General features: G+C 55.8%; 1 protein-coding gene across 1 annotated transcript; it reads right to left on the bottom strand.

Moving 5' to 3' along the window:
* Positions 1 to 329: 329 nt before the first annotated feature.
* On the bottom strand, positions 330 to 12666 carry TULP1 (TUB like protein 1). The gene is made up of 14 exons (XM_085083075.1): positions 11140 to 12666; positions 10658 to 10700; positions 9089 to 9206; positions 8824 to 8973; positions 8139 to 8270; positions 7777 to 7881; positions 7534 to 7668; positions 7261 to 7352; positions 6858 to 7031; positions 6603 to 6715; positions 6011 to 6119; positions 5736 to 5834; positions 5298 to 5469; positions 330 to 4507 (listed from the first exon to the last, which is right to left on the bottom strand). The coding sequence occupies exons 1-14, from the start codon at positions 11184 to 11186 to the stop codon at positions 4374 to 4376; spliced, it is 1623 nt and encodes a 540-aa protein (XP_084939201.1). The 5' UTR covers positions 11187 to 12666; the 3' UTR covers positions 330 to 4373.
* Positions 12667 to 12838: the final 172 nt, after the last annotated feature.

Raw genomic sequence — 12838 nt, 5'->3', positions numbered from 1 at the left:
GCCACAGCAGGCTGATCACATACAAATCCTTGGCTGTGACCCAGCCTGGCTGTCAGGAGCTGCAGCCCCAAAAGGGGCTAAACCCCCAGTCCCCCTGGCCACTGGGCCAGCAAACACCACGGGCCTGTGCCACAATACCCAAAACCCCCAGAGATAAATCAGGGTGAGGAGTACTCTCAGCGTCCTGCTTGGAGAAGGGATGTTCTTTGCATCCCATTCCTTCTAGAAACATATTTTTCTAATTTTCATGATGAGCTTGGTTGTGTTCAAGCGTTTTGGGACAAGACAGCCAACGCTTCAGTCCGCAGAGTGACAGGCTCTGAAGCATCCAGCGCATTCAGCAATTGTGTGTGATTCATAAAGCCATATCGCATTCTTCCACCCTTGGCCTGGTGCTAACTTGTAAGAAATCTGGACCAAAAACTGCAACAAAATGGCTGCTATTCTCCAAGGGCTGCTCAGAGCCTCGTTACTCATCCCTTACTTGGGCAAAAATGACATTGAGTGCTCCTGGAGATGACAGCCTTAATTGAGTTCAATAGGAGTTTAGGCTGAGTAAGGCATGAGCAAACAAGTGTGCATTAGCCCATGAACAAAAAGCCTGATCCACAAATGTTTAGGAACACATGTAACACTGTGCAGGGGAGTGCTGAGGCGGTCACTGCTGCTCTGGCCTTGCCTGCTGGACAGGGGTCTGGCTTCAGCATCCAGCACAACAATAGTGATGCTGGGATGAGCTTGTTCAGGAGTGCAAAGATTCAAGGCTGGCTCAGTGGTTTGTTTCTGTTCTGCCTCTTAATTTTCATTTCTTTTCTTGCTTCAGAAATCCATAATCCTTGTTTCTGCTTTTTTTTTTTGTCCACTGGTGGGAACAACAACTTCCTTTCTCAAATTATAATATAAAAGAGCTGCAAGCTGCAACGCCATAAATAATATTTTCTTATGGCCAGAACATCCAAGTCTAGGCAAGACACCAAGAACAGCTACAACATTGTAAAACTCCAACACTTCTCCAGAATGGATTCACTAATTAAAAAATGACTCCTTTTAAAAAGCAGTTGAAAAATATTGGCTTTCCCATTGCCGCCTGTCGCTTGCTGCACCAAAAAGGAGCCCATCCTGCAAAGCCACAGCCAAGCTAAGCAGCGATGAGTCTGCCTTTCCCTCTAAAAAATGTTACCAGAATAAATACAAGGGGAGGGGGAGGGAAGAGAGAAACACCTCGTCACAATCACTCCTTTAATTAATTAAAGTGTGGCCACTTCAAAGCTGGAGAGGGATCCCCCAGGGCTGAGGCCATGGCAGCTCTCTGGGAACCAACCAGCTCCAGGACTTCAATCGCTGGACAAGGAGTTTCCCAGCTCTGGTCTTCCCTCCCACACCCACCAGGATGCAGCACCCCTTCCCTCCTCAGGCTGCCCTGGCCATGGGGCATTTCTGGAGCCATGGAAATATCTGTCAGCTCCACCAAAAGAGCAGGGGCTGAGAACCCCAAACCCCAGGGGTCTGGGGAAGAGGAAGAAGCGAGAAGAGCTCCCATGTCCATCTTCCTGCTCAGCTCTGGACCAGCATCTTTCCACTCCTCAGTGTGGGATGGGGATGAAGCACTGCCTGAGAGAGCCACAGGCACTGCAGTGACACTGCTCCTGCCTGGGATGTGCTGCTCAGCAGCGAGGTGGGGCCTTACTTTTTTCCTCCCCTTTGCCTTATAAGCACCTCTGCAAAAATAAAACACATTTCCCAGGAGGTTCCCCTGAGGAGCTGATGACAGTCGCCTCTGGCCACTGGCCATGCTTATGCCCCTGCACGAGCACTTTGTGGGGTCAAATCCATGCCTGCAGCACCAGCCCAATGCCAGCCCCCATAAAACAAACCTCAGCCTCTCATGCTGCAGGGAAAACATCATCCCTGGGGATTGAGGAAACCCTTTCTCCAAGGAATACACACACTTTGGACTCAAACACCATTGATAAGGCTCTTTCTTCCTTTTTTTTTTTTTATCTTTTCTTGCAGCGAGCATTCCTTTCACACCCACGCACACCCCAGCATCCTCAGCCATTGGTCTGCCGGCGCATCCGTCACACTTTCCGCCGGCCAAAGTAGATACACATTTCAACTGCTTCCATCCCTCATCTCCTCTGGTGTTAACAGCCAGCGCAAACAAAGGCCCCAAATATCCATCGCCCTATTAAATTGTTTTCATTCGTTTCTTCTGCCACAGTTGGTTTGCGTTAGAGGGTTTGTGTAAGGGATTTCGGGTGGGCGGCTGATGCGGTGGCTGCTCTGACACTGGGTGACATTGCACTGGGCATCCGTGGCAGGGATTTTGCTCTGCTTGGGCTAAAGGCCAGGCAACCTGAGGGGTTTGCAAGCAACAATGGGAATATGGAAACTTTCTGGGTGAGGGGAGGGAGAACAAACCTGGGGAACACCTGGGATAACAGCAGACAGAACCTGGGGAGCCCAAACCCTTCTCTCTCTCTCTCACCCTGCTGCTTCTTTTCTCCTTGCTCTGGAGGAAATAGACACAAGTATTAGCTCAACCCTTAGCTGCGTTCGTCCCGATTTCAAACAGATGTTGGGTTTGTGGCTGGATTTGGGCAGAAAGCTCTTGCTTTCCCCACATTTGCTGGCCATACCTCATCAGGGACGTTGGCCCTGAACTGCTGTGGCTGCTTCTCCCTTTAGCTCACAAGATGTTCTCTGATCTCGCTGCGTGGGGAATGGATGATGTCCCACGCTGACTGGCTTGTCCCCAAGCTATCCACCTCTGCCTGCCCCACCACGAGCATCTGCCCGTGAATCATGGAGTCCAGATTCATACAGCTGGGGAAAATCTCCACTCCCATCTGCAAAGCCACCAGGGCAGATGTTCACCAGTGGTCCCCCTGTCACTGTCATCTGTCCTCAGCTCCACGCAGAGACAGGCTCAGGCCATAGCGGGGTTGCGACACTGCCCAGAGAGGATGAGCATCCCTCTTGCACAATCACACCCAGCTCATCTGCTCCTCAGCCTTTCTGCTGCAGCTGCCTTGCAGCTGCATTAACTTGGGGGGCTCAGATCACCCCCAGAATGGGGAAACGACCCGTATATGTCCCGGGAAGGGAATCCCAAATTGTCCTGGGGTCAGTGTGTGAGCTGAGCAGGTGAGAGAAGCATCACCCTGGAGTTGAGGATGGTGTTTCGGGGCTCTTTGGCATGTCCCCGTGCTTCTCACCACTGAATTAATCAGATTTGGGACTGTCTGTGCAGCCAAATCCTCACCCCATAAATGGTGACACTGAGGGCATGAGCTGCACTGCTCTCACTGAGCTGCCTCTCTTCAGCATCTCCTGTTCCCAGTGACTCCCTGCAGCTCTCCTGACACCCCACCAGCCTGAGACAGGGGATGGCACTTTCTGTCCACCACCTCCCGTGAACAGAGAGCACTGGGGACACCTGGGACACGTGAGGGCTGGAGGTGTCACAGAGGAAAGGGGCAGTGAGTGCTGAGGGCACGGGGAGCTCAGCAGGGCCTGGCTGGGTGCTGAGCGTGACTCAGCGCCACACCACACCTCATGAGTCACTTCATTGCTTCCTGGTGCACCCTGAGTTTTCTCTTCCAGGTCCCTCCTGGCAGCACTGACCCAGCTGGGCCCCCTGCCAGCAATGCCAGCTCTGCCTCACGTGCCTGCCAGCCCTCCTCAGCTGGCACTGTCACCCCTGGGCACGTGCCTGAGTGCTGCTGGTGCCAGGCTGCTTCTTAGGGACCCAAATCCCCAGCACACTCTGGGCAGTTGGGTGAGACCCAGAGGGTGCAAACACACCACGGACACTGGCAATCTGCTCACACCTGGCCGAAATGGGGGCTTTGTGGTGGGCAACGAGCTGGGTTGGGGGTGTTTAGCTTGGAGCTGAGGCAGAGCCCACCTGTGTGTGGGCAGGGGTGAGGAAACATGGAGCAAGGAGACCAACTACCTCCTCCTCACTAGGAGACTGGGCATAAAAATACAAACCAGAATCTAAAAAAAAAAAAAAAAAGGGTGTGGGGATGAGTTTCCAGGATCTGAGTCCAAGGGATGTCTCAAAGTCTCACAGGGATGAGATAGGGATCACAGTCAGCCTCATCTGCTGAATATCCCCCAAGCCTGGCTCTGCCATCACCCCAGACCAGCGATCTGTCCCAAATTACCCTGGGGAGGGTGGCTGCATCTGGGTGAGCACTGAGCGGGCACTGTGTGCCTCAAACCACCCCAGGAACAACTGTGACCACAAGAAGGTGGAAACGCAGGGAGCGGAACAGGACAGGGATGCAGGAGCATCCGCCGGGCACTGGCAGGTAGCCCTGGTGGCCCCAGCAGCCCCGGTGGCCCCAGCAGCCCTGGTGCAGGTGCTACTCGCAGGCCAGCTTCCCATCAAAGCTGGACAGGGCGATGGCAAAGGCCTGCACGGCACACAGAGGGTAGTTGTAGTCCATGGTGAAGGCGTCGTCCGCCACACGCCCAAACTGCATCACGATGTAGTCGGCTGTGGGAGAGAGGGTGAGCAGCTGGGATGTCACCTGAGCGCCCAGCCTGCCTTTCTCCAGCGAGGCCATGTGGCAGCAGCATCCGAAAAAGCTGCCCACGCTCCCCCACCCAAACTGCGTGGGACTCCTGCGCTGGCTGTGCTGTACTGCAGCACAGATCACCAAAATGCATCATTTTCCTGTTGCATGGATGGTGGCACCCCTCTGGTCCCTCCAGCACCCCCTCTCTGGATGCCACAGCCCCCGAAGGGACAGGGACCCTGCTCTCCCCACCCCCCCGGACCGTGGGAGACAGGACTACAGGAGGGCGGGTGACAGGAAATCTGTAAAAATAACCAGGGGCCCTCAAGAGGCTTTTTCTGTCCCGTAACCCAACACCCCGGAGGCCAAGGGCTTCTGACTGCGCCGGACAGGTGACGAGCAGCCACATCCAGGCAGAGCTGCTGCCACCCCTGAGGGACTGTCCCCGAGGCACAGTGCACTGCCAGCGCTGTGGGACAATGCTCTGGGGTGGCCTGGGCTGAGTGGGTGGCTGTGGTGGGCTCGGGGGCTCAGCACCCCATGGGATCTGTCTTTGCCCTAAATCTTCCTGGCTACAGAAATCCCACATGTTGTCCCTGCCAGCTCCTATGTGGTGCCACACTCCCTGCCCATCTTAATCCCAGCTCAGCACCCCAAAGCATGAAAAAAACCAAAACCTCAGCAGAAAAAGTGGGTGCTGAGGCCAGCTGATAATGCAGTGCCCCCACACCCTATCCCCTGTCCCATCCCAGCCCTGTCCCAGCTTACGGTCACTGCTGTGCACAATCTGGAAATTTTTGACAGAGGCGTGGGTGACCCGGCCGTGGAAATTGAGGACGTAGGATTGGGTCTCGTCGTTCCACACTGGCGCCTTGTTGTGCAGCTCGATGACATTGTCCATGTTTCTGTTCTGCCATCGCATCAGGAGGCCATCATTGTCCTGGGGAGGGGCAAGAAGGGGGAGAGCAGAGTTGGGGTGACCCCACCAGAGCCCTGCCACCTCCTGTGGCTTGCCTGGAGGGTGCCCTGTGGCAGTACCCAGCTGGAAATGGGATTTATCATGGAGAAAAGAACAGATACCATGTCTCCCACCTCCCTTGAATTTCAGGGACACTTGAAAGCCTCTCCATGCCCTGAGCTGGGCAAAATCCAAGGTGGTTCCTGGCAAACCCAGCTCCAAAGGACTTTCTCTGGGCCCTGACTTACATTTCGAGGCCGGATGGGCACCCTCTCACAGTCAGCATTCATGCCAGGGATGATGACAGTCATCTTCCGGGGGCCTTTGAACCCTAAAACATTGGTCTCCTGCAAGAGAAATCCCATCTCTAAAACCAGCAACCAGCCTGGGCTGCAGCCTCTCATAGGGGCTGAATTAGAGCTCAGGGATAGCTCCAGCCCATCCCACCCCTCTGCAGCCCCCAGGGAAGGGGTGCAGGGTGGGATCCCTCTCTGGGGAGGGAATCCCTGCTGGCTGCTCTTACGTAGACCACAGCTGAGAGCTCCTGCCGCACGTTGGACCAGTCAGCATTGGCCCTGTCGGGGTTGGCGCCGTTGTCAAACACGGTGAACCTTGTGCCCATCAGGTTGGATCTGCAGCCAGGGGTGGGAGATGGCTGTGGCTGATGCCACTGAGTCCCCTCCAGCCCCTCCGTGATCCCACATCAGGCATAGCCTTGGCTTTGGTCTGCAAATCCCTGATGGATCATCCCACCAATGCTGTCCTTCCCACTCTCCAGTCATTTGCTCGGGTTCAAGGCAGCCCTAAATTGGGTGTTGTAGGGTGCTGCCACCACGGGGACCCCCAGCACTGCTGTGTGGCTGCTGGCAGTGCAGGCTGGGACTTGCCAGGTGCCTTTTCTAGCCATGACCTGTCTGCTGCAAAGAACTGGCCAAGCTTGTTTTCCCCTCTCAGCCCCCCACCACTCCTCAGGTCAGACACAGCGGTGGGAAATGCTGAATTTAGCCTCCTGTCCGCCCCAGCCACGGCTTGGGACAGCCTGGAACTCATGAAGTGGGAAGAGGGTGCTGCAGAAATGGAGTGTCACCAAAATGGGGTGTCACCTCTGCTCCTACCTCAGCTTCCCAATGAAGTTCTCTCCACCCCGTGACAGGTCTGTGGGGTCGATGGAGATGAGGTAGTTGGAGGTTTTGCTCTTCTTACGCTTCCTCCCAGCAAGGAGGAACACCTGGTAGAGAGGAGTGACAATGCGGGAACAGGACATTGTCGCTGCCATTGCCACTGCTGCCTCCAGCTTGTCACCCAACAAGTCACTGCTGTGACCTTGAGCAAGTCACAGAGTGAAGATAATCACCCCCACCCCAAATCACCTTCTTGTCGTTATCCAGGTGAAGGTAATAGGTGGGGTACAGCCCCCGGTCCATGCCCTTCTTGTCCCTTGTCACTCTGCATTTGACTGTCACCCCCTGTGGTGCCGGCTGCAGCACAAACTCCTCCAGGTTCTCCACCTCGATGACAGGGGATGGAGGCCTTTCCTCCTTCTGCTGCAGTGTGAGAGATGATGGTGACCCCAAAGCCCCCTCCTTTGCCAGCTAATTGCTCCTTGCTATCCATCCCCCCTGGGCTGTGGCTCTGCAGCTGGTGGCTTTGGGGACAGTTCCATGGTCGATCTCACTGGGGGATGCTGCAAACCTCCTGACCCACCCTGGGGGGAAGAGCTGCTCTTCCCCCACCCCGAGGATCCCCCTCTTGGCTCTGAGGGGTCTTCTGTACCTTCTTTGATTTCTTTGCTTTCCCCTTCCTGTTGGAGTTTTTCTGCTGTGTCTCCGGGGTCTCCTCCTCACTCTCAGCCCCTTTGGGAGGAACTGCAGGCAGAACAGGCAGGGGCACAGGAGGGAGAAGACCCTGACTTCACTGAGCCCCAAAATCAAGCTCAGCATAGACCCGTGCCACCATCACTGACTGTAACCCCCCTCTTCATGGCCAAGCTCACCTGCACCCCCAGAATCCCCCCAGAACCCACCACCCCCAGTGCCAGGCTCTCACCTTTCTTTTTGGATTTTTTCTCCTTCGGGGGATCCCCACCAGTCTGGAAGAGGGACGCTGGATTTTTCTTCTTCTCTGACCTGATGGGTTTCGTGCTGGAGTCAGAATCATCCTCCTCATCACTGCTGGTGGCAGCTGTGGGGGACATGGGGGACATTGTCACACAACACTGGCTGCTGCTGGCTTGGGGTGATGCCATCAGGCAGTAGGATTGGCTCCCATCCCCTCCTGCTCGTCTCATACCTTTCTTCTTGCTTTTCTTCTCCTTCTTCACCTGGAACATGGACATTGACTCCTTCTTGGTGGTTTTGGCAGATTTGGCTTTGCTGTCAGGGTCACTCTTGTCTTCTGCTTGGACAGAGGAGCTGATGACCAGCCGGACAGGGGGATGGGAAGGGGCAGTGGTGGGGACCAGGAGGTGGCAGGGTTGGAGCAGCGGGAAGGGCTGAGCTGGGGGGGGATTCCATGGGGAAAAGGCGATTTCTCCACAGCCCCCTGAGCCTCAGTGATGGGATGGGATGCAGGCATTTCCCTCAACCCAGCCAGGACAGATTGCAAGTGGCAACAGAGCTGAGCTTGTGCCATCCCTGCCCCTGAGCACTCACCCTTCGGCTTCAGCTTCTTCTCCCCCCCGCCTGAGAGGGGCTCTTTGGGAAGCTTCTTCTTGAGCTTTTTCGGCGGGTTTTTATTCTCCACCTCTTCTTCCTCGTCCTCATCCTCCTCATCCTCAGCCGGCTCTGTCCAGAGGCGACCACGGCATCAGCCAACACAACGTCCTTTGGCAGCGGGGGACCCAAACCCCGCAGTGGGCGAGCAGGGACCCTCTGTGGGCAGCAGCGGCCGGAGTGGGAGCTCATGCTGTCCCCTCGGGGTGGCCGCGCTGTCCGGCGGGGCGTGGGGTGTGGGCAGTGTCCAGCGCCGGGCGGGCGGCGCAGCCACAGCGCTCTCTCGCGGCCGCAGCCCCTCCGAAAGTGTCCGGGGACAGAGCTACCACCTTCCCAGCAAGCGTGTCACTGCCACATTGCCAGCGAGTGTGTCACTGCCACCTTCCCAGTGTGTCACCCCCCTCTACCTCCTCCCCCGCTCCATCCCAACTCCCCAAGGCGATGCGCAAGTCTCCTGCCACATCCCCGTTCCTCCCAGGTCCGTAGCTGGGTTTTACCCAAAAAGCTCTGCCGGGATGTGCAGAGCCCCAGCAGACACCGGGAGCACCGGAGGCTCTATCGGGACACGGTGCAAGGGGACACGAGGTGCCACGAGCCTGCAGAGGGGTGGGTGTTGCCTCTGCACCTTGTGGCTTCTTGGGGCCCTTGGCCACTTGGGAGCGAGGAGCTGAGCCTTCCTTCTTCTTCCGAGGCTCCTTGGTGAATTTGTTGTAGGGATCCTTGTCGCTCTCCTCCTCCCCCTTCTCTTCCTTCTTCTTCCTCACCTTCTTCACCCCTGCACATGTCAAGAGATGCCCGGGATGGAGAGCACCTCAGGTGCAGGATGGGGCCATGGGGGGACACCAGTACCTGTCCCCCTTTCCTTCGGAGCTGTGGGGACCTGTGCTCACCCTGTGCTGGGGCAGGAGGCTCCTCTGCAGCCCCTGCCTCGCTCGGCTTCTTCAGCCGTGGCCGCCGTGGCTTGACCTCAGGCTCCAGCCCGGGCTCCTGCCTCTTCTTCTTCAGCCTCTGCCCTCATGGGTGGTGCTGCAGAGGTGGTGCCAGCCTTAAACACCTTTTCCATTTCCAAGGCAACCCCTGCTCATACAGCACTGGCTCCCTTTTGGAAATACAGCTGGGCTTTTCCTAGCCCAACCCGGGAGAAGGGATAGGGATATCCTACCCAAGGGATAGGGACACACACCTTCCTGTGAGTGACTTACCATGGGGCAGCCCCCGAGGAAGGCAGAGAGAGGAAAACAGAAAGCAATGTTAGCAGACAGACAGAACATCCACCCTGGGACAACCCCAGAGAGAAGGATGTGATGTTGGTGTTGCTGTGACACCTGGATGTTAACATCCAGGAAAAAAGTCACACTGTGCCACAGGGAGCCTGGCTGGGAGCCACTCTGGGCACTGATGGGCACTCTGGGTACCTGAGCTGGGACAGGCAGACAGCCTGGCCTCTCTCCTCCATCTCTTTCCACCCCCACAAAACCTCCTGCCTATGGCAAGGAGGTCAGCAGGAGCAGGGAAGCAGGAGGATTAGGCACAGCACACCTAATCCTGGTTAGCTGGGGCCATAAATAACCCCGATTTACCAAATACGGAGCATGTGGGTCAGCACCTGGCTCTGGACAGGAGGTATTTAGGGAGTGGGTGTCACTTCAGGCCTCTCAGAAAGTGATCTCAGCAAATCCAGGTGCATCAGGGCTTCCAATGCCCAACAGAGCATCTTCCCCCTCGCTGGGGTTTCGCTCCTCCTGTATGCTCCAGGGCAGTGGGTGAAGCTGTTTTGCAAAAGGTGAGATCCTAATGGATCCCCGTGGGGTCCCAGGACTGTAAATTTGGGGAGGGGGAGCTGGGAGCTCCACGGTGAAACTGAGAACTGGCTGCTTTCTTCTGTGTCATGAGCTCATACGGCAAAGCTCCTTTGCACCCCCTAATCCCTTAAGCAGCTGCGGGGTGGGCAACCACTCCCTTACCTAACAAAGCCCTTCAGGGAGGAGCTGCTGATTAAAAATTAAATTTGGTGGTGGGTGAAATTGCTGCTGAGACCCCTCCAAGGCTGGGGGGGCACCAGAGGGCTGTCCCAAAATTCAGAGAGAGGGGATCTGGCTTCAGGGTCATGGCCTGGGGAAAGTGAGTCACAGTTTACAGCTTAACTGAGGGGCTTAATTAAAGTGTTATTTAAGAGCTAGGAACCCTCCTCGTGGGGTGCTTCAAAGGGATGGAGGGGGGTTCAGAAGGATGCACAAAGAAGGGAGGGCAGTGGAATTTTCTCTACCCACCTGCTCTGGAAGGGTTTCCCAAAAATCTCATGCCCTCTCAGGCTGCAGTACTCCAATAGGACAGCCCATCCAGCCCCAAATCTGCCTTGGTGTGGGGTCCTTGAGGGTCTCTGGTGTCCCCAGCCCTCAGGGACAGCCTACAGCAGGGGTTGGAGGCACATGGGATGGAGGGGAAGGAATTTTTCTCACCTGTTTGGGTTTGTGCTGGGGGCTCCCCGGCTCCTCATTGGGGCTGTGGGGCACAGAAAGCAAAAGGGTGAGAGCTTTCAGCCCTTTTTAGGTCCTGGGGGCACGAGATTGCCCCAGTTTTTGGTAAAGGAGGAAAGGTCAGTGTTTCATTTGGCTCCAGAAGTGTTTCCCCCTGTCTCAACCAGGTCAGGCTTGTCTGACATCATCGTTCCCAACAGGGAGCACAGGACAGGCTCTGCCTCGGCCGAGGGTGACAGCAAGGAGATAAATTTGGGGATCCCCCTCTAACAAACACTTTTCCTCTCTGTAAGTCAATGAGCATCACCCCACCAACCCCCGGAGCAAAACCCCCATGATAAAACTCACTAAATTGCATTTAAACTGAAAACAGGAGAAAAAGACGCTGGAGGAGAGGGGAATCCACTGGGGGTGTTCAGCACATCACCCACCCCACCCATCCCACCCTGCCCGCTGTAACTCACCTGTCGGCAGTCCAGACCTCTCGGAGGATCTCTGTCTGCAGTGGCATCGCTGCCGGCACTGTCCTGGCTGGGGTGACTCCTTCCTCCTGCCCTGCCCTGCTCTGCTCTGCTCTGCCTCACTTCCCTCCCGGCTCCGGCCCTGCTGTCCCTACCCTCCCAGGGCCATGGGGTCAGTCTGAGCCTCAGGAGCCTCACAGCATCGGCTCAGCCGCCTCCGCAGCCTCTGCCGTGGGAGGAGGAGAAGGGAAAGGAGGAAGAGCAGGTGGAGGAGATGATTAACTTTATTTCTCCTGAAACTCGGTTAATAGGATTTCAGGGGCTGTCAGGCAGGCTTGGCAGGAGAGCAGCTGGCAGGGGGGTAATCACAGGAAAAGGGAGCTCTGCAGGAATGCAGGGGGGTAATCAGACCCTGACACTTTTTGGGGTGCACAGATCCCCCCCTCACTGGGTGGGATCTGTGGTACAGCAGAGCCACTCACTCCAGTGGGCAGAAGAACAACTCTCTGACCGTGTTGAGGTTTATCCTCCTCGGGTATCTCTTTGTTTTTCACCCAAAAATGTCTTCTTGGTGAGTGAAAAGCAAGATTTGGGCTATTTTGTGAGAGCTGTGCATGCAAAGCCCACGCAGGGGAAGCAGCATCCCTGACTCTGGGCAGTGCTCAGGGTTTCTGTAGTGACCACTGCTCTGCTGACCGCTGTCCCATGTCCCCAGGTCTCTGCATGATGGGTTTCATAACCTCCTGCTCATGCCTCGCCTCATTATTACATCACTCAACTCCTAATATTCTTCCTCAAAGCCTCCCCGGACGCTGTTGGGCTGCAAAGCCAGACAAGCCAAGTGTCCCTTGAGTCCCTACCGGACCCTTGGCCTTGCCCAGCCCACCAGGGTCCCCCCCAAACCCCCATCCCGTGCTCGGTGCCACTAGATGGCATTTGAGCACTGCACACTGAGACCCAGCAGCACCAGGAACTTCTCGTGCCTCCCTACAAACCCTCCTGCTTTCATCTCTAAACCTCATCACCAGCACAAGTTCCATTTCTCTTCCGAGGGACAGAAAAGCACCAAGCCAAAACAAACCAAAAATCGGCTTAAAAACGAGGAGCAAGCCCAGAAACAGCACAGCAAGTTGATGGGGTTTTTTTGTTTTTTCGTGTAGAGATTGTTCCCATGGAAAATGTGGCTTGGGCTGCCCCAAAGGACATTTTTGCCCTGCTGCAAGGAAAAATAAAAAGCCCATGTTTTGCAGAGACCCTGGGTCTCAGAGCAGCCTCCAGGGAGGTGCATCCCATGGTGGTCAAAAACCCAAGACCTGGATGAGCAGCTGGAGCTGCCACACGGACACTGTGCCACTACTGCAGGTGGGAAAACAGATGGGTTTGAGAAATGATGCTTCAGGTACCACCTGATGGGACTAGAGAAGAGGAATTTTAACGAAATCTGGTTTAGTCTCCCAGGATTGTGGAGGGATGGGCAATCCTAACAACCCCACTGGCTCAGCCTCAACACCCTTAGTCAAGGGGCACAAATGACTCCTCCACCCACCCAGCTGACCCCCAGGAAGCCCCCTCCCAAAAGAACACACTGCAGGGGGATAAAAGAAAACCTTAAGGATCAATCTCCTAGGCTGGAAAAACCTAGGCTGGAAAAACCTAGCTGAGACCCCCAAAGAGCATCCCCCAGCCAAGGCATTTCCAAAGC

Source organism: Lichenostomus cassidix, chromosome 26 (assembly GCF_008360975.1).
Source record: "Lichenostomus cassidix isolate B80296 chromosome 26, HeHo_3.0, whole genome shotgun sequence".
Lineage (NCBI taxonomy): Eukaryota > Metazoa > Chordata > Aves > Passeriformes > Meliphagidae > Lichenostomus > Lichenostomus cassidix.
The sequence above is the reverse complement of the archived record's forward strand: the minus strand, read 5'-3'. Positions and strand labels throughout refer to the sequence as shown.

Excerpts from the sequence above, each read along its gene's own strand:
- TULP1 (XM_085083075.1), bottom strand. The coding sequence starts at position 11,186 with ATGCCACTGCAGACAGAGATCCTCCGAGAGGTCTGGACTGCCGACAG. Across the intron at positions 8,271-8,823 it reads GGGCCCCAAGAAGCCACAAG|AGCCGGCTGAGGATGAGGAG; the intron begins GTGCAGAGGCAA and ends GCCTCTGGACAG. Across the intron at positions 6,716-6,857 it reads ACCTGGATAACGACAAGAAG|GTGTTCCTCCTTGCTGGGAG; the intron begins GTGATTTGGGGT and ends CCTCTCTACCAG.